The sequence below is a fragment of the Oncorhynchus tshawytscha genome, linkage group LG01, assembly GCF_018296145.1.
Source record: "Oncorhynchus tshawytscha isolate Ot180627B linkage group LG01, Otsh_v2.0, whole genome shotgun sequence".
NCBI lineage: Eukaryota > Metazoa > Chordata > Actinopteri > Salmoniformes > Salmonidae > Oncorhynchus > Oncorhynchus tshawytscha.
Window position 1 is genome coordinate 37216325 of NC_056429.1, and position 21375 is coordinate 37237699.

The 21375-nt window shown below is 42.9% G+C and overlaps 1 protein-coding gene across 1 annotated transcript; it reads left to right on the forward strand.

Moving 5' to 3' along the window:
* The first annotated feature begins 1994 nt into the window (after positions 1–1994).
* tbc1d7 (TBC1 domain family, member 7) lies at positions 1995–17244 on the forward strand. Its single transcript, XM_024420161.2, has 8 exons — positions 1995–2342; positions 13240–13359; positions 13478–13558; positions 13725–13915; positions 15126–15263; positions 15462–15607; positions 15841–15970; positions 16071–17244. Exons 2-8 carry the CDS (start codon positions 13248–13250, stop codon positions 16155–16157), a joined length of 885 nt encoding a protein of 294 aa, XP_024275929.1. The 5' UTR covers positions 1995–2342; positions 13240–13247; the 3' UTR covers positions 16158–17244.
* The last annotated feature ends 4131 nt before the right edge of the window (positions 17245–21375 follow it).

Consider the following 21375-nt stretch of genomic DNA (forward strand, 5'->3'; position numbering starts at 1 on the left):
TCAATTCATTAGGCCCTAATGTATGGATTTCACATGACTGGGAACACAGACATGCAACTGTTGGTCACAGATACCTTAAAAAAGAGATAGGAGCGTGGATCAGAAAACCAGTCAGTATCTGCTGTGACAACCATTTGCATCATGCAGCGCGACACATCTCCTTCACATGGATTTGATCAGGCTGTTGATTGTGGCATGTAGAATGTTGTCCCACTCCTCTTCAATGGCTGTGGGAAGTTTCTGGATATTGGCGAAAACTGGAACACACTGTCGTACACGTCAATCCAGAGCATCCCAAACATGCTCAATGGATGACATGTCAGGTGAGCATGCAGGCCACGGACGAACTGGGACATTTTCAACTTACAGAATTTGTGTACAGATCCTTGCAACATGGGGCCGTGCATTATCATGCTGAAACATAAGGTGTTGGCGGCGGTTGAATGGCACGACAATGGGCCTCGGTATCTCGTCATGGTATCTCTGTGCATTCAAATTGCTACTGATAAAATGCAATTGTGTTCATTGTCCCTGTCACTGTATGCTCTCGTTGGCTGGCCCTCGCTTCATACTCGTCGCCAAACCCACTGGCTCCATGTCATCTACAAGACCCTGCTAGGTAAAGTCCCCCCTTATCTCAGCTCGCTGGTCACCATAGCATCTCCCACCTGTAGCACACTCTCCAGCAGGTATATCTCTCTAGTCACCCCCAAAACCAATTATTTCTTTGGCCGCCTCTCCTTCCAGTTCTCTGCTGCCAATGACTGGAACGAACTACAAAAATCTCTGAAACTGGAAACACTTATCTCCCTCACTAGCTTTAAGCACCAACTGTCAGAGCAGCTCACAGATTACTGCACCTGTACATAGCCCACCTATAATTTAGCCCAAACAACTACCTCTTTCCCAACTGTATTTAATTTATTTATTTATTTTGCTCCTTTGCACCCCATTATTTTTATTTCTACTTTGCACATTCTTCCATTGCAAAACTACCATTCCAGTGTTTTACTTGCTATATTGTATTTACTTTGCCACCATGGCCTTTTTTGCCTTTACCTCCCTTCTCACCTCATTTGCTCACATTGTATATAGACTTGTTTATACTGTATTATTGACTGTATGTTTGTTTTACTCCATGTGTAACTCTGTGTCGTTGTATCTGTCGAACTGCTTTGCTTTATCTTGGCCAGGTCGCAATTGTAAATGAGAACTTGTTCTCAACTTGCCTACCTGGTTAAATAAAGGTCAAATAAATAAATAAATAAAAATTGTCCATAGCTTACACCATAACCCCGCCGCCACCACAGGGCACTCTGTTCACAACGTTCAAATCAGCAAACCGCTCGCCCACACATCACCATACACAATCTCTGTGGTTGTGAGGCTGGTTGCACATACTGCGAAATTCTCTAAAATGATGTTGGAGGTGACTTGTGGTAGAGAAATGAACATTCAATTATCTAGCAACAGCTCTGGTGGACATTCCTGCAGTCAGCATGCCAATTGAACGCTCCCTCCAAAGCGTGTGTTGTGTGACAAAACTGCACATTTTAGAGTGACTTTTATTTTCCCCAGCACAAGGTGCACCTGTGTAATGATCATGCTGTTTAATCATTATCTTGATATGACACATCTGTCAGGTGGAAAAATTATATTGGCAAAGGAGAAATGTTCACTAACATGGATGTAAACAAATCTGTGCACAACATTTTTAGATTTTTATAGTTTTTTGTGCGAATGAACATTTTCTGCGATATTTTATTTTTTCTCATGAAACATGGGATCAACACTTTACATGTAGCGTTTATATTTTTGTTCAGTGTAGAATGGCAGTTAGACCGTAGTGTAGGCCGTCATTGCAAATAACGTGTTCTTAACTGATTTGCCGAGTTAAATAAAGGTTAAATAAAATAAATAAAAGTAACATTGAATGTTTGTTACCCAGCTACAGTACACCCTCTATTGGCAGATATCTGTAACTACAGCAAATAATATAATATTCATTGCCATCTGCTGGTTGCACGTGTTGTCGATGAGGAAATGGTCAACATGTTATGAATGGATCAATAGCCTGCGTTTCACTTTCTCATTGCTGGGCATGTGTTTTCTGTTATTCAAACATCTTTGGTATTGCTAGCTTGGGTTCCATTGCTTGCATAGTGACGTTGATATACTTATATGAGAAGGAGATGTACCAATAGTGGTTACAGTATCTAGCTATAGCGATAGCTAGCAGGTTGCAGACAGTCGTGTAGGTCGCGCCCGGCTTCAGAGCTCCTTCCCCGGTGACTGCAAGCTGGAAAGGACGTGGATGCGGTGAGGCCCACGGGTATAACAAGGTAGGAGGCTAAATAAGCTTGACATAAAGCACATTTTAACAGTAAACTGTACTTCTGTTACGTTATTCATCCAACAGTTTAATGGTTTTCAGTAAAGTGTCATTTTAACACTGTCACAGAAAATACTAGAAACTCAAGTTTAGGGCTATCATGGATCCTTGGGACGTCCATACCCTAAGCCTAACTTTAACCTCTAACCTTAACTATAAACCTTACCTAAAATGAACCTTAACCCATAAAGGTCCCGCACAGTCATCCTATTTCTTCATTAGGCCCTAATCTATGGATTTCACATGACTTGGAATACAGATATGCATCTATGTTGTTAGTGTATGCAACATGATGGACTGACTGGTTTACATGTGTATGATGTGAGAATGTAGGTGTGTCATTATTTTAATGGAAGGTGATGCCGAAGAAAAATCCATCCTGGATGGCCAATAAAATTGTATTCTATTCTATCTCCTGGTCACAGATACAGTACCTTAAAAGAAAGATAGGCATGTTGATCAGAAAACCAGTCTGTTTCTGGTGTGACCACCATTTGCCTCATGTGGTGCTGCAAATCTATTGTTGCATGGAGTTGATCAGGCTGTTGATTGTGGCCTGTGAAATGTTGTCCCTCTCCTCTTCCATGGCTGTGCGAACTTGCTGGATTTTGGCAGGAACTGGAACACGCTGTTTTACAATCCAGAGCTGCCCAAACATGCTCAATGATTGACATGTCTGGTGAGCATGCAGGCCATGGAAGAACTGGGATATTTTCAGCTTCCAGGAATTGTGTACAGATCCTTGCGACATGGGGCCGTGCATTATCATGCTGAAACATGAGGTGATGGCGGCAGATGAATGGCACAACAGGATATCGTCACGGTATCTCTGTGCATTAAAATTGCCATTGATAAAATGTAATTGTGTTCATTGTCCGTATCTTATGCCTGCCCATACCATGACAGTGTGTGCAGAAATTCTTTGGTTTTGCAAACCTGCTGTCTGGGTGGCTGGTCTCAGATGATCCCGCAGGTGAGGAGGTCCTGGGTGGTGTGGTTACACATGGTCTGCGGTTGTGAGGCCAAAATTAACATTCAATTGTCTGGCAACAGCTCTGGTGGACATTCCTGCAGTCAGCATGCCAATTGCACACTCCCTCAACTTGAGACATATGTGGCATTGTGTTGTGTGACAAAATTGATATGCCACACTTGTTAGGTGGATAGATTATCTTGGCAAAGGCGAAATGCTTACTAACAGGGATGTAAACAAATGTGTGCACAAAAATTGAGAGAAATAAGCTTTTTGTGCATATGAAAAATGTCTGGGACTTTTTTTATTCCAGCACATGATACATGAGACGAACACTTTTACATTTGCGTTTATATTTTAGTTCAGTGTAATTATAGAATACGGTTGACTGATAGACTTCTTCTCAATATTTTGTAAAGCAACATCTGCACCTTAGAAGCTTAGACATACAGTGCCTTTGGAAAGTATTCAGACCCCTTGACCTTTTTCACATTTTGTTGTTACAGCCTTTTTCTAAAATGGATTAAATAAAATAAAAAACAGCAATCTACACACAGTACCCCATAATGTCAAAGCGAAAACAGGTTTTTAGAATTTCTTGCAAATGTATATAAAAAAAACATACCTTATTTACAAAATTGTTCAGACCCTTTGCTATGAGACTCGACATTGAGCTCAGTTGCATCCTGTTTCCATTGATCATCCTTGAGATGTTTCTATAACTTGATTGGACTCATTCTTCAAGGCAAAAGTGCTCCAGCTCCTTCAAGTTGGATGGGTTCCGCTGATGTACAGCAATCTTTAAGTCATACCATAGATTCTCAATTGGATTGAGGTCTGGGCTTTGACTAGCCCATTCAAAGACATTTACATGTTTCCTCTTAAACCACTCATGTTTGAAACAAGCCATTCTTTTAATTTCACTTCACCAATTTGGACTATTTTGTCTATGTCCATTTCATGATATCCAATTAAAAATCTATTTAAATTACAGGTTGCAACAAAATAGGAAAAATGCTAATAGGGGTGAATACTTTTGCAAGGCACTGTACAGATCTGGGGAAGGGTACCAACCCATGTCTGCAGCATTGAAGGTCCCCAAGAACACTGTGGCCACCATCATTCTTAAATGGAAGACGTTTGGAACCACCAAGACTCTTGCTAAAGCTGGCTGTCCGGCCAAACTAAGCAATCGGAGGGAAGGGCCTTGGTTAGGGAGGTGACCGAGAACCCGATGGTCAATCTGACAGAGCTTTAGAGTTCCTCTTTGGAGATGGGAGAACCTTCCAGAAGGAAACCATTTTTATAGCACTCCACCAATCAGGCCTTTATGGTAGAGTGGACAGACGGAAGCCGCTCCTCAGTAAAAGGCATACGACAGCCCGCTTGGAGTTGGCCAAAAGGCACCAAAAGACTCTCAGACCATGAGAAACAAGATTCGCTGGTCTGATGAATCCAAGATTGAACTCTTTGGCCTGAATGCCAAGTGTAATTTCTAGAGGAAACCTGTCACCATCCCTATGGTGATGCATGGTGGTGCCAGCATCATGCTGTGGGATGTTTCTCAGTGGCAGGGACTGGGAGACTAGTCAGGATTGAGGGAAAGATGAACGGAGCAAAGTAGAGCAAGATCCTTGATGAAAACCTGCTCCAGAGCGCTCAGGACCTCAGACTGGGGCGAAGGTTCACCTTCTAACAGGACAATGATAAAGCACACAGCCAATAATAAAATATAACTTCCAAATATAATATAATTTGCGAACGACCTGTCCTTTAGGCTATTTGTATGAACATTTTCATTAATAAATAACAAAACTGCATTTTTTCTAATATCAATCTAGGCCTCTCTAATTTAATTTAGCCTAGGCTTGAACATTTTAATTAGGCCTAATAAATAATAAAACATGGCTGTTTACAAGCACCAGGTCAGGCCGGTCATGGATAGAAGTGTTCCAGCTTTTGTCAAATTGATGTCAGATTTGCCTTTTCATAGCTGATTAGGAGAAGTTACGCCGCAGGTTAGGAGAATTAGCTAAAATGCAAAAGAAAAAGAATAATCTACTTTTGATGTTGATTTTGACAAAAGCTGGATTCCGTCTAGTCATCACTGGGCCTGCCCTCCCCACTCCCCATCCCGCCGCGATTCAGCATCGCAGCAGTGGAAAATTATAAAACTGATATTGGACAATCAAATTTGATATGTACACCACTATTCAAAGTTTGGGGTCACTTAGAAATGTCCTTGTTTTGAAAGAAAATCATTTTTTTTGTACATTTTTAAAATAACATCAAATTGATCAAAAATACATTGTTAATGTTGTAAATGAAATATCTACAGAGGCCCATTGTCAGCAACCATCACTCCTGTGTTCCTATGACACGTTGTGTTAGCTAATCCAAGGTTATCATTTTAAAAGGCTAAATGATCATGAGAAACCCCCTTTGCAATTATGTTAGCACAGCTGAAAACTGTTGTGCTGGTTGAAGAAGCAATACAACTGGCCTTCTTTAGACTAGTTGAGTATCTGGAGCATCAGCATTTGTGGGTTCAATTACAGGCTCAAAATGGCCAGAAACAAAGTACTTTCTTCTGAAACTCGTCAGTCTATACTTGATCTGAGAAATGAAGGCTCTTCCATGTGAAAAATTACCATGAAATTGAAGATCTCGTACTAAGCTGGTTACTACTCCCTTCACAGAACAGTGCAAACTGGATCTAGCCAAAATAAAAAGAGGAGTGGGAGGTTCAGGTGCACAACTGAGCAAGAGGACAAGTACAGTAGAATGTCTAGTTTGAGAAACAGACGCCTCACAAGTCCTCAACTGGCAGCTTCATTAAATAGTACCCCAAAACACCAGTCTCAACGTCAACAGTGAAGAGGTGACTCCGGGATGCTGGCCTTCTAGGCAGAGTTGCAAAGAAAAAGCCATATCTCAGACTGGCCAATAAAAATAAAATATTAAGATGGGCAAAAGAACACAGACACTGGACAGAGGAAGATTGGAAGAAAGTGTTATGGACAGACAAATCTAAGTTTGAGGTGTTCGGATCACAAAGAAGAACATTTGTGAGGCGCAGAAAAAACGAAAAGATGCTGGAGGAGTGCTTGACGCCATCTGTCAAGCATGGTGGGGGCAATGTGATGGTCTGGGGGTGCTTTGGTGGTGGTAAAGTGGGAGATTTGTACAGGGTTCAAGGGATCTCGAAGAAGGAAGGCTGTCACTCCATTTTGCAACGCCATGCCATACCCTGTGGACGGCACTTAATTGGAGCCAGTTTCCTCCTACTACAGGACAATGACCCAAATCACAGCTCCAAACTATGCAAGAACTATTTAGGGAAGAAGCAGTCAGCTGGTATTCTGTCTATAATGGAGTGGCCAGCACAGTCACCAGATCTCAACCCTATTGAGCTGCTGTGGGAGCAGCTTGACCGTATGAAGTACGTAAGAAGTGCCCATCAAGCCAATCCAATTTTTGGGAGGTGCTTCAGGAAGCATGGGGTTGAAATCTCTTCAGACTACCTCAATAAACTGACAACTAGAATGCCAAAGGTCTGCATTGCTGTAATTGCTGCAAATGGACGATTCTTTGAAGGACACAATTTTTTTAATTGAAATAATAAAAATGTGTAACCTTGTCGACATCTTGACCAAATTTCCTATTCATTTTGCAACTAATTTCATGTATATTTTCATGGAAAACAAGGACATTTCTAAGTGACCCCAAACTTTTGAACGGTAGTGTAAATAAACAAAATTCATTGAGATGAATCTTATGCTCCTGTGAAACGAGGCCCGCGTCATGTTTTTATGAAAGTACTTGTTTACAAAGCTGAAATTATCTCACTCGTTTCATTTCCAAGTTCCACTGAAATAAGTTCAACTGAAACGCACCAATTACGCATTAACACAAATTATTACTCTATTCTAGTCTATCAATCTATTCCAAATCTTTATACTAATAGTGGGATATGTTGATGTTGCCTAGGGCGGCAGCAGAACTGCTAGGACCGGGCCTGACGAACACAATAATTTGCCTCTAATTTACTTGCGTTTGCAGCAGACCTTGGCCTGCTCAAAGTGAGCCCCTGCTGTTGGGAAATCAAAACTGTCCAACGCATGGGTGCAACTTGCGTGCGCATCAGCTTCGTTACTTTGTCATCAAGAGGGTGTCTTTACCCTGTTTTGGAGAAAGATGCCCCTCGGCGGGCACACTGGACACCAGGATAATCAACACAATATTTTGCCCTGTCGGGAGGTACATTTTAGCTGAAGTCCCTTATGATGGCCTTGCGTCTTTTGCGTGAGTAAAAATAGAAACATACTCACCCGACACTAATTTCCAAGCAGCTTGTGGATTTATGAAGTATATGAAGTATATTTCAAATCAAATCAAATTTTATTTGTCACATACACATGGTTAGCAGATGTTAATGCGAGTGTAGCGAAATGCTTGTGCTTCTAGTTCCGACAATGCAGTAATAACGAGCAAGTAATCTAACTAACAATTCCAAAAAAACTACTGTCTTATACACAGTGTAAGGGGATAAAGAATATGTACATAAGGATATATGAATGAGTGATGGTACAGAGCAGCATAGGCAAGATACAGTAGATGATATCGAGTACAGTATATACATATGAGATAAGTATGTAAACCAAGTGGCAAAGTTAAAGTGGCTAGTGATACATGTATTACATAAGGATGCATTCGATGATATAGAGTACAGTATCAACGTATGCATATGAGATGAACAATGTAGGGTAAGTAACATTATATAAGGTAGCATTGTTTAAAGTGGCTAGTGATATATTTACATCATTTCCCATCAATTCCCATGATTAAAGTGGCTGGAGTAGAGTCAGTGTCATTGACAGTGTGTTGGCAGTAGCCACTCAATGTTAGTGGTGGCTGTTTAACAGTCTGATGGCCTTGAGATAGAAGCTGTTTTTCAGTCTCTCGGTCCCAGCTTTGATGCACCTGTACTGACCTCGCCTTCTGGATGACAGCGGGGTGAACAGGCAGTGGCTCGGGTGGTTGATGTCCTTGATGATCTTTATGGCCTTCCTGTAGCATCGGGTGGTGTAGGTGTCCTGGAGGGCAGGTAGTTTGCCCCCGGTGATGCGTTGTGCAGACCTCACTACCCTCTGGAGAGCCTTACGGTTGAGGGCGGTGCAGTTGCCATACCAGGCGGTGATACAGCCCGCCAGGATGCTCTCGATTGTGCATCTGTAGAAGTTTGTGAGTGCTTTTGGTGACAAGCCGAATTTCTTCAGCCTCCTGAGGTTGAAGAGGCGCTGCTGCGCCTTCCTCACGATGCTGTCTGTGTGAGTGGACCAATTCAGTTTGTCTGTGATGTGTATGCCGAGGAACTTAAAACTTGCTACCCTCTCCACTACTGTTCCATCGATGTGGATGGGGGTGTTCCCTCTGCTGTTTCCTGAAGTCCACAATCATCTCCTTAGTTTTGTTGACGTTGAGTGTGAGGTTATTTTCCTGACACCACACTCCGAGGGCCCTCACCTCCTCCCTGTAGGCCGTCTCGTCGTTGTTGGTAATCAAGCCTACCACTGTTGTGTCGTCCGCAAACTTGATGATTGAGTTGGAGGCGTGCATGGCCACGCAGTCGTGGGTGAACAGGGAGTACAGGAGAGGGCTCAGAACGCACCCTTGTGGGGCCCCAGTGTTGAGGATCAGCGGGGAGGAGATGTTGTTGCCTACCCTCACCACCTGGGGGCGGCCCGTCAGGAAGTCCAGTACCCAGTTGCACAGGGCGGGGTCGAGACCCAGGGTCTCGAGCTTGATGACAAGCTTGGAGGGTACTATGGTGTTGAATGCCGAGCTGTAGTCGATGAACAGCATTCTCACATAGGTATTCCTCTTGTCCAGATGGGTTAGGGCAGTGTGCAGTGTGGTTGAGATTGCATCGTCTGTGGACCTATTTGGGCGGTAAGCAAATTGGAGTGGGTCAAGGGTGTCAGGTAGGGTGGAGGTGATATGGTCCTTGACTAGTCTCTCAAAGCACTTCATGATGACGGATGTGAGTGCTACGGGGCAGTAGTCGTTTAGCTCAGTTACCTTAGCTTTCTTGGGAACAGGAACAATGGTGGCCCTCTTGAAGCATGTGGGAACAGCAGACTGGTATAGGGATTGATTGAATATGTCCGTAAACACACCGGCCAGCTGGTCTGCGCATGCTCTGAGGGCGCGGCTGGGGATGCCGTCTGGGCCTGCAGCCTTGCGAGGGTTAACACGTTTAAATGTCTTACTCACTTCGGCTGCAGTGAAGGAGAGACCGCATGTTTCCGTTGCAGGCCGTGTCAGTGGCACTGTATTGTCCTCAAAGCGGGCAAAAGTTATTTAGTCTGCCTGGGAGCAAGACATCCTGGTCCGTGACTGGGCTGGGTTTCTTCCTGTAGTCCGTGATTGACTGTAGACCCTGCCACATGCCTCTTGTGTCTGAGCCGTTGAATTGAGATTCTACTTTGTCTCTGTACTGGCGCTTAGCTTGTTTGATAGCCTTGCGGAGGGAATAGCTGCACTGTTTGTATTCAGTCATGTTACCAGACACCTTGCCCTGATTAAAAGCAGTGGTTCGTGCCTTCAGTTTCACACGAATGCTGCCATCAATCCACGGTTTCTGGTTAGGGAATGTTTTAATCGTTGCTATGGGAACGACATCTTCAACGCACGTTCTAATGAACTCGCACACCGTATCAGCGTATTCGTCAATGTTGTTGTCTGACGCAATACGAAACATCTCCCAGTCCACGTGATGGAAGCAGTCTTGGAGTGTGGAGTCAGCTTGGTCGGACCAGCGTTGGACAGACCTCAGCGTGGGCGCTTCTTGTTTTAGTTTCTGTCTGTAGGCAGGGATCAACAAAATGGAGTCGTGGTCAGCTTTTCCGAAAGGGAGGCGGGGCAGGGCCTTATATGCGTCGCGGAAGTTAGAGTAACAATGATCCAGGGTCTTTCCACCCCTGGTTGCGCAATCGATATGCTGATAAAATTTAGGGAGTCAGATTAGATTAGATTAGTCAGATTAGCCTTGTTAAAATCCCCAGCTACAATGAATGCAGCCTCCGGATAAATCGTTTCCAGTTTGCAGAGAGTTAAATAAAGTTCGTTCAGAGCCATCGATGTGTCTGCTTGGGGGGGGATATATACGGCTGTGATTATAATCGAAGAGAATTCTCTTGGTAGATAATGCGGTCTACATTTGATTGTGAGGAATTCTAAATCAGGTGAACAGAAGGATTTGAGTTCCTGTATGTTTCTTTCATCACACCATGTCACGTTGGCCATAAGGCATACGCCCCCGCCCGTCTTCTTACCAGAAAGATGTTTGTTTCTGTCGGCGCGATGCGTGGAGAAACCCGCTGGCTGCACCGCTTCGGATTGCGTCTCTCCAGTTAGCCATGTTTCCGTGAAACAGAGAACGTTACAGTCTCTGATGTCCCTCTGGAATGCTACCCTTGCTCGGATTTCATCAACCTTGTTGTCAAGAGACTGGACATTGGCAAGAAGAATGCTAGGGAGTGGTGCACGATGTGCCCGTCTCCGGAGTCTGACCAGAAGACCGCTTCGTTTCCCTCTTTTTCTGAGTCGTTTTTTTTTTTTGGTCGCTGCATGTGATCCACTCGGTTACACTGGTTGTAAGGCAGAACACAGGATCCGCATCGCGAAAAACATATTCTTGGTCGTACTGATGGTGAGTTGACGCTGATATTCAGTAGTTCTTCTCGGCTGTATGTAATGAAACCTAAGATGACCTGGGGTACTAGTGTAAGAAATAACACGTAAAAAAACAAAAAACTGCATAGTTTCCTAGGAACGCGAAGCGAGGCGGCCATCTCTGTAGGTGCCGGAAGTATGGAGGGTGATGGAGAGCTTTGTATGCATTTCTGTGTGGATTGGGAGGACAGCGGTAAATCCTTGGTAATGCCTGTCTCCTTAAGCCAAGTGTTTGACACGAGGGGAGGGGACCAGTAATTTTCTGTGTGTATTTATTTCTCAGAACAGAATAGATTCACGAGTTTCAGAAGAAAGTTCCTGGCCATTTTGAGTCTGTAATCGAACCCACCAATGCTGATGCTCCAGATACTCAACTAGTTTAAAGAACGCCAGTTTTATTGCTTCTTTAATTAGAACAACAGTTTTCAGCTGTGCTAACATAATTGCAAAAGGGTTTTCTAATGATCAATTAGCCTTTTAAAATGATTAACTTTGTTTAGCTAACACAACGTGCCATTGGAACACAGGAGTGAGGGTTGATGATAATGGGCCTCTGTACGCCTATGTAGATATTCCCTTAAAAAAAATCAGCCGTTTCCAGCTACAATAGTCATTTACATTATTAACAATGTCTACACTGTATTTCTGATCAATTTGATATTTTAATGGTCAAAAACCAGCTTTTCTTTCAAAAACAAGGACATTTCTAAGTGACCCAAAACTTTTGAACGGTTGTGTGTGTGTGGGTGTGCGTATGTTATTTCTCCCCAATTGGTAGTTTGTCTTGTCCACTCACTGCAAGACCCGTACGGACTCGGGAGAGGCAAAGCTCGAGAGCCATGTGTCTTCCGAAACACGACCCTGCCAAGCCGCACTGCTTCTTGACATTGCTTGCTTAACCCGGAAGCCAGCCGCAACGATGTGTCAGAGGAAACACCGTACATCTGGCGACCGAAGTCAGCATGCAGGCGCCCGGCCCGCCACAAGGAGTCGCTAGAGCGCGATGGGCCAAGGACATCCCAGCCGCCCTCCCCTAACCCGGACGACACTGGGCCAATTGTGCATCCCCTCATGAGTGTCCCGGTCACGGCCGGCTGTGACACAGCCTGATATCAAACCCAGGTCTGTTGTGACGTGTCAAGCACTGCGATGCAGTGCCTTAGACAGCTACGCCACTCAGGAGGCCCTGGGGACCAATAACTTTTTGATAAAATTTGATCAATATACCAGCTAGTCATTTCTCATACTTGGGTCACCCAACTTTGAACTGGTTTCATCCAAATATCAATCAATTTGATGAAAAGCATGATTTTCACTGTTCGGGACCTTTTAAACGTTCTGTGAAACAGAAATGTTGTCTTTTCTGGAAATGTAAATATTTAGGTTGCAGGGAGGTTCTGACAACATTTTAGTTCCCTGAAAGTTATTTAATTACCTTCAATAGCCTATAATTTCTCTTCTCGGAACGTTACTTAAAACCTCCCAGGAGAACTTTCAGGGAGCCAGAGTAAAATGTTCTCAACCTTGCTGCAAGCTAAAAATGAAGAGGTGTTGTCTCACAATCTATATCACTTTTCAATGTAGATCATGTAGTGTTTTATCAGTGTTCTATTATAATCTAGCTAACCTGCCATGGAATTCCATAGTAATGTTACGGTGAATCACTTTTAAAATGTATACCAAACAAAAACCAGTGATTTTCAAAGTTTAACAAACCGTAGAACTATTTGCACAAGGGCTACTTTGAACATTTTCCAAAAACACATTTACAGGAAGAACTGTGCGGATACAAAGTTTGGTAACATAATACAATAGTGAGACTTTACCGGAATTCTGTTACTAAACTTTGCATCTGCAATAAATGTTTTTATAGTTTTGATTTACTGTGTAAATTGTTCAAAGTAGCCGTTGTGCATAGAGTTGTATGGATTGTTAAACCTTGAAATCAATGGTTTTTGTTTGTTATACATTTTTAAGTGAGAAATCCGAGTCTTAGCGTAATTCCACAAGTTAGGCTAAGTATCTTTAGCGATCTAAGCCTGCCAGTGCCCGACAAAGTAAGTGTGCTGTGGTTTTGATGTCATTTTCAGGAGACGCTATCAATAAATGACCCTTCTTTAACACTGTGCTTTTCCAGGTGACAGTATGGCTGAGGACCCTCAGAGGAACTTCCGTTCTGCCTATTATGAGAAGGTGGGCTTCAGAGGGGTGGAGGAGAAGAAATCACTGGAGATATTACTGAAGGACAACCCACTGGGTATGTACATTACAGTACCGAAGTCAATGTTACAACGGGTACATCATTGTTATTATCACTGCTGCTCTGCTTCTATCTCCAAGTCTGTTCGTATGCGTTTTTTGTGTTCCTTCGTCAGACGTGGAGAAGCTGAGCACTTTCAGTCAGAGATTCCCTCTGCCCTCAATGTACAGGATCCATGTATGGAAAGTGCTGTTGGGTAAGTCTTTTAACACCGACTACCCACAGGATTCAGAGCATATTTCACATATCAGCACACCTCTCAGCCCATAGAAAACCCTATTTCTCTCCAGGCACATATACACTCGACAGATCCGTCTGACAGACCAACCCGCTGATGTGACCCACCCTGTGTCTGTCTCTAGGTATCCTTCCTCCCCACAGTGACTCCCACTCCCTGGTGGGAGGGTACAGGCGGGAACAGTACCAGGATGTGTTGGAGGCCCTGAAGGTGATGAGGTTTGTCCACATGGCCACTCCCCAGACGCAGGTGTACCTACGCATGTTCCAGCTGGAGAGCCAAGTGCTGCCCAGACGCTCTGATACCTCAGCCCCGGTAAGAGGAGAGAGAGAGAGAGAATAAGAGGGGCCTTTAAAAAAAATATATATATAATAATAATAATTTAAAGGTCCAATACAGTTGTTTTTAGAGCAATATCAAATCGTGAAAAATGAGAAAGTTGTGCGTCTAACTATCATACCCCCCCCCAAAAAAATGGTAACCTCCCCCTGTTCTGTTATTGTAATGGTGAGCGGTTAGCATGTCTTGGGGGTATGATATTTGTGCATCTAACTTTCACACTCATCATTATTAACGATTCATTCAGGATTATCTGTAATCATGGTAGCATCCACATTAATGTCGAAGTGTTTAGAAACACATTCCATTCTTATTTACTTTTAAAGTGACTCCAAAATGACACAATGCATTATTTACCATTAATTAATATTGGGCACAATATCATCTGCAACACAACCAAAACAAAGAGCAAATGCATCTAACACATTTGTTGAGTCACAAGCTTGATGTAGTCATTGCGTGCCAAATACTTACCTTTTTTACTACTTTAATACACATATAAGTTAATTTGTCCCAATACTTTTGCTCCCCTTAAATGGGGGGACAATGTACAAAAAGTGTTGTAATTTCCTAACGGTTCACCCAAAATGGATAAACACACCCTCAAATGAAAGCTGACGGTTTGCACTTTAACCTCCTAGTCATTGTTTGATTTCAAATCCAAACTCTTAGAGTATAGAGCCAAAATAACAAAAAATGCTTCACTGTCCCAATACTTATGGAGGGCGCTGTATATAAACCACAGGAAAATCACGTTTTTGACTGCACTGGGCCTTTCTTTGCATATTTTAAAGTAAACAGAACGTAAACAGTTGGAGTGGGAGATTAAATGAAATCAGGCTCTTGTTCTGAATGTGCAACTTACCTCTGCCAGTATCCCTACACATTGTAAATATTGTATTGGAACTGACCCTGTATCCAGCTTACTTACTTCTCGTGTTCTTCTTATTTTTATTACTTGTGTGTTTGGTTCAACCTCAGGTTATTTGTTATCAATGCATTGACATTGATTACTCCGTTGTTGGGTTTAAAGCTTGCAAGAAAGTAATTTCACTGTACTTGTGCCCGTGACATTAATACTTGAAACTTGCCTGGTCCTACTCAGGAACTTGATTTCACTTTATTCTTTGTTCTCAGTAGGATAGGCTATTTATGTGTGAGACTGACGGGTGTGTCTCTGTTTCAGGACGAGGAGGATGAGGACTTCCTGTCCATAGCTCGAGCCATGGAGGAGATCGTAGAAGACCCTATGGATTGTTATTGGCTGATCAAGAGCTTTGTCAACCAGTTCAACAATAAGTTTGGAGACTCCATTCCCCACCTGGTGAGCAGTGGATTGGAGGGTGGGTAAGGGGTGGTCTGGACTACACTTGTTGTATGGTGTTGCCTTGCTCGTTGTTGTTGTTACTGTTATAGTCAAATATCCAACATAAAAATTGTACATGTAGCTGATGTGTACACTGCATCTACCTCTCAACACATCTAACCCCCCCCCTCCCCCATCTGTGTCCGGTTGGTTTAGCCCAAGAGTCTGGAGCACTACCTGAGTGTGGAGGAGCCCCGGCTACTGAACCATCTGAAGAATACTGGGGCCCTCGCCATGCTGCCATACAGCCTGTGGTTCAGGCGCTGCTTTGCTGGCTGCCTGCCTGAGTCCAGCCTGCAGAGGTTAGGCACACTGAGGCTTGTTTCTCTCAACAACCCAGCCACACAGGCGTGAGAGGTGTAATCTTTGCATCAACAAACCACATTTGTTGCATGAAGCACTTTGCTGTTCTGTGAGTGGCGTGGGTCTGGGACTTGGTTCGAGAAGTCATGTACCATGTTAGCTATGACGCTTTCAGGAAACTCATCGCTCTATGCTGGCGTTCTGACTCATGTCATGTATTCTGCTCTTTCAGGGTGTGGGACAAGGTGATCAGCGGGTCCTGTAAGATCCTGGTCTTCGTTGCCATGGAGATCCTTCTCAGCTACAAGATCGTGGTGATGGGGACCAGCAGACCGGAGGGAGTGGTCAGCATCCTGTGCAACGTGAGTGACGTCATCATCATAGGATCCGCTGGAGGTTTGAGGCTTTTCTCCCCTTTTTGTCTACCAATCACATTGATTTGTTTTTCTCCTCTACTACCAGATGACCCAAGAGAACACTGACGCAATAGTGACTAAGGCCATTGACCTGTGGCACAAGTACTGTGGCACCCCCATGCACTCTGTATAGGATCACAGGTCTCCTGCCGGACCCTCTTGATGGGGTTGACATTGACATTGGGATACGCTTGGACTCAAATCAATCACATTTATTTGTCACATACTTCGTAAAACAACAGATGTGGACTAGCAGTGCAATGGTTTCTTACGGGCCCTTCCAAACAATGCAGAGAGAAAGAGCATAGAGAAATAATATAAAAGTAATAATAACATGTCTATATACACACACGGTGCCAGTTCCAAGTAGATCTGCAGGGGTACAAGGTAATTGAGGTAGATATGTTCATATAACTAGGAATAAAGTGACTAGACAACAGTATAGATAATAAACAGTAGCAGCAGTGTATGTGATGAGTGCCTGGTATAGAGGTCCTGGATGGCAGGGAGCTCAGCCCCAGTGATGTACTGAGCTGTACGCACTACCCTCTGCAGAGCCTTGCGCTTGAATGCCAAGAAATTGACATACCAGGCGGTGATGCAGCCAGTCAAGATGCTCTCAGTGGTGTAGCTGTAGAACTTTTTGAGGATCTGAGGGCCCATGCCAAATCTTTTCAGCCTCCATGCCAAGTCTTTTCAACCTCTGACTGGAAGTGCCCCTGTGGAACCACCGTGTTGAGGGTAAGTGTGGCGAATGTGTTGATGCCTACCATCACCACCTGGGAGCAGCCTGTCAGGAAATCCAGGATCCAGTTGCAAAGGGAGGTATTCAGTCCCAGGGTCCTTAGCTTAGTGTTGAGCGTTGATAGCACTATGATGTTGAACACTGAGCTGTAGTCAATGAACAACATTCTCACATAGCTGTTCCCTTTGTCCAGGTGGGGAAGGGCAGTACCCCGTTGCAGAAAATGACAGATTTGGGCAATGTTAAATGCCTAAATTGGAAACGCAATGGCTGTACAGTAACATGACATCAGAGCCCTGGCTCTGCTCTTCACTTCGCTGTATGGGTTTTGACTGACAGCCGTTCTGAACTTCAGCACCTCGCACAACAAGAAGTTGCCCCCATCCCTCCCGCTAATTGGGCAACTTTTGAGGGAAATGCTGTAAATTAAGAGGATTCTATGTATACTGAAAAAAATATTAACGCAACATGAAACAATTTAAAAGATTTTACAGAGTTACAGTTCATATAAGGAAATCAGTCAATTTAAATAAATATATTAGGCCCTAATCTATGGGTTTCACATGACTGGGCAGGGGTGCAGCCATGGGTGGGCCTGGGAGGGCATAGGCCCACCCACTGGGGGGCCAGGTCCAGTCAATCAAAATGAGTTTTTCCCCACAAAAGAGTTTTATTACAGACAGAAATACTCCTCAGTTTCATCAGCTGTCCAGGTGGCTGGTCTCAGACGATCCCGCAGGTGAAGAAGCCGATTGTGGAGGTCCTGGGCTGGCGTAGTTACATGTGGTCTGCGGAATTGTGTTCATTGTCCATAGCTTATGCCTGCCCACACCTTGTGTAATGATCATGCTGCTTAATCAGCTTATTGATATGCCACACCTGTCAAGTGGCTGGATTATCTCGGCAAAGAGAAATGCTCACTAGCAGGGAGGTAAACAAATGTGTGCCCAAAATTGAGGAGAAATAAGCTTTTTGTGCATATGGAAAATTTTGGGGATCTTTTAATTCCGCTTATCAAACATGGGACCAACACTTTACATGTTGCGTTTATATTTTTATTCAGTATATTTTGAAAAATGAAACTTTGAGGATTTATAATAAATACCAAATTGATGTCATACAAGCAAGCCAAACACCCTTGAGTCGAAAATGTGCACTTCACATTTCCATGTCATAAACATTGACACTGTATAAGACAAGTTTTATGATCACTATGTTTTATGTACAGTTACATGATGACATGCCGTCATACCCTGGGTTATTCTGAACAGAATGATCCTCGGTTTCTCTAATGTGAAGAAAATTTGCCACAGCGCACGCACCTGAATGCGCTCATGACTCCTTTCTAAGCGCACCAAAATTCTGATCTGTTTCCCTGAATTACATTGTGAAAGCCTTTTATAATGTCTTTGTCTAACACTGTCATATCATATTTTATACCTTTTCTAGTCATGTTGACAATGGAACAGGCTTTGAAATGATGCCCACCTGACTCAGATTGCGATTTATAATTTACCATTTTGGATTGCGTAAGTAACTGTAATTGTGTGATTGCGGGGATGCAATGTTGTTCCAAACAAAATAACTACAGGTGTGCTTGCTGCTCTAGTTCCTGAATGGCACAGCTAGGAGAGCTCACCTTATAGTTGAAGAAGTGCATTGAAATGACTTAAACTGTGCACCCTTTAGAAAGGTGTGGCCACTTGGAGATACCTGTTAATCCTCTCACTCAAACCCTTGTTATTTATTTGTCTTATGTTGTACCTACCCCACATTTTCCAGGAATATTCTTATTGTGTTACTGAATGTATCGAGAGCATTTTCAGATTTAGTATTCAACAAATGTGACGCAAAGTACAGCATACAGTACTAGTAAAAGGTTTGGACACACCTACTCATTCAAGGGTTTTTCTTTATTTCTACTATTTTTTTCATTGTAGAATAATAGTGAAGACATAAACTATGAAATAATGCATATGGAACCAAAAAAGTGTGAAACAAATATATTTTAGATTCTTCAAAGTAGCCACCCTTTTGTCTTTGACAGCTTTGCACACTCTTGGCATTCTCTCAACCAGCTTCATGGGGATTGCTTTTCCAACAGTCTTGAAGGAATTCTCACATATGCTGAGCACTTGTAGGCTGCTTTTCCTTCACTCTGCGGTCCAACTCATCCCAAACCATCTCAATTGGGTTGAGGTTGTGTGATTGTGGAGGCCAGGTCATCTGATGCAGCACTCCATCACTCTCCTTCTTGGTCAAATAGTCCTTACACAGCCTGGAGGTGTGTTGGGTCATGGTCCTGTTGAAAAACAAATGATAGTCACACCAACCGCAAACCAGATGGGATGGCGTATTGCTGCAGAATGCTGTAGTAGCCATGCTGGTTAAGTGTGCTTTGAATTCTAAATACATCACTAACAGTGTCACCAGCGAAGCACCCCCCTCCACACCACACCATCACACTTCCTCCATGCTCCTACTCCATGCTTCACATGCAGAGATCAACCGTTCACCTACTTTGCGTCTCACATAGACACTGCGGTTGGGACCAAAAGTCTCTTGGATTTATCAGACCAAAAGACCGGTGGAAATCTGTCCAATGTCCAATGCTCATGTTTCTTCTCTTCTTATTATTGGTGTCATTTTAGTAGTGGTTTATTTGCAGCAATTTGACCATGAAGGCCTGATTTCACACAGTCTCCTCTGAACAGTTGATGTTTAGATGTGTCTGTTACTTGAACTCTGGGAAGCATTTATTTATGCTGCAATCTGAGGTGCAGTTAGCTCTTTAACTTGTCCTCTGCAGCAGAGGTAACTCTGGGTCTTCCCTTCCTGTGGCGGTCATAATGAGAGCCAGTTTCATCATAGCGCTTGATGGTTTTTGCGACTGCACTTGAAACTTTCAAAGTTCTTGAAATGTTCTGCATTGACTGACCTTCATGTCTTAAAGTAATGATGTACTGTCGTTTCTCTTTGCTTATTTGAACTGTTCTTGCTATAATATGGACTTAGCCCTATTTGGTAAAATACCATCTGCTGTATACCACCCCTACCTTGTCCACAGCACAACTGATTGGCTCAAACGCATTAAGAAGGAAATCAATTCCACAAATTAACTTTAAGTAAGGCACACCTGTTAATTGAAATGCATTCCAGGTGACTACTTCATGAAGCTGGTTGAGAGAATGCCAAGAGTGTGCAAAGCTTTCATCAAGGCAAAGGATGGCTACTTTGAATCTAAAATATATACTTTGATTTGTTTAACACTTTTTTGGTTACTACATGATTCCGTATATGTGTTATTTCATAGTTTTGATGTCTTCACTATTATTCTACAATGTAGAAAATTGTAAAAATACAGAAAAATCCTGGAATGAGTAGGTGTGTCCAAACTTTTGACTGGTACTATATGTAAAAATGCACATAAAATCAAGTGTTATATTTGGATTCAGTATTGTCAGGTGAACTGTTGTCCTCACTTTGGTCTAATAATTTTTCCATAATCTCCAAACTGTTCCTGTTCAATTCCTACCATTTTCATATTCTTCTGTAAGAAAAATTTCAATTTATCCTTATCCATATAGGCCAATTCCCACGAGTGTAAAGGGTTAACAGGAGAACATCCAGTCCTCTGCCACTAACACAACATACATTGAGCTTGGACCCAATGGATAAAATGAATGACTGTACAGTACAAAGGGCTGGTCCAGGGCCTGTCATGGTTGAGGTTACTATGGTTGTTTCTATGGGGAAACTGGTCCTAAACCTGTGCATAGGGAGGTTTACTAAGCAGACAGGTTTGGATCGTAGCAGCAATCCACTATATTTATGGCCTGGTCTCAGATCTGTTTGTCTTGTCAATTCCAACCAGGCTTGTCAACTCCTCCAACCTACTCAGTTCAGACTCCTTGAAATGAAGCCCATTTCCTTGAACATGTGTCCCAAAGGAAGGAATTTGGAGGTGGCTTTGCTTGACATGTGAACATCTAGCAGAAGATCACAGCTGAATCATGTATTTATATATCAATAAACATGCATTTAATGACAGAGAAAGTTGAGTGAATTAAAACCAGAGATATAATACTCTTCTATTTCTATTATGAAAACAGTTTGGTTTCAGTTAGTGAAGGGAAGTTATAAAGTTATATACGGTGGGATCTGAAATTGACACTTGATAAAAATAACTTCAAAAATAAACATACTGAGCTATATTTTATGCAACAAAAAAAGTACTCATAAAATTGCTCAGAGGTAGAGATTTTGTTTAACAAGTAATACTTTTTTTTCTCAAAGAGAGAATCATTGACACCCCTGTTTTCAATAGGGTAATGACACTGAACCGTTTCTAAAGTGTTTTATGTGTTGGAGAACATATTGGGAGGGATCTTAGACAGAATCCTTCCAGATCCTTGATATCCTATGTGCTTATGGGCTGCCCTCTTCAATTCAAACCATATGTTTTAAATTAGTTTTAAGTCCAGAGACTGAGATTATCTTTATTTGGTTCATCGCACTCTAGCGACTCCTTGTGCCGGGCCAGGCACCTGCAGGCTGACCTCAGTCATTAGTTGAATAGTGTTTCCTCTGACACATTGGTGTAGCT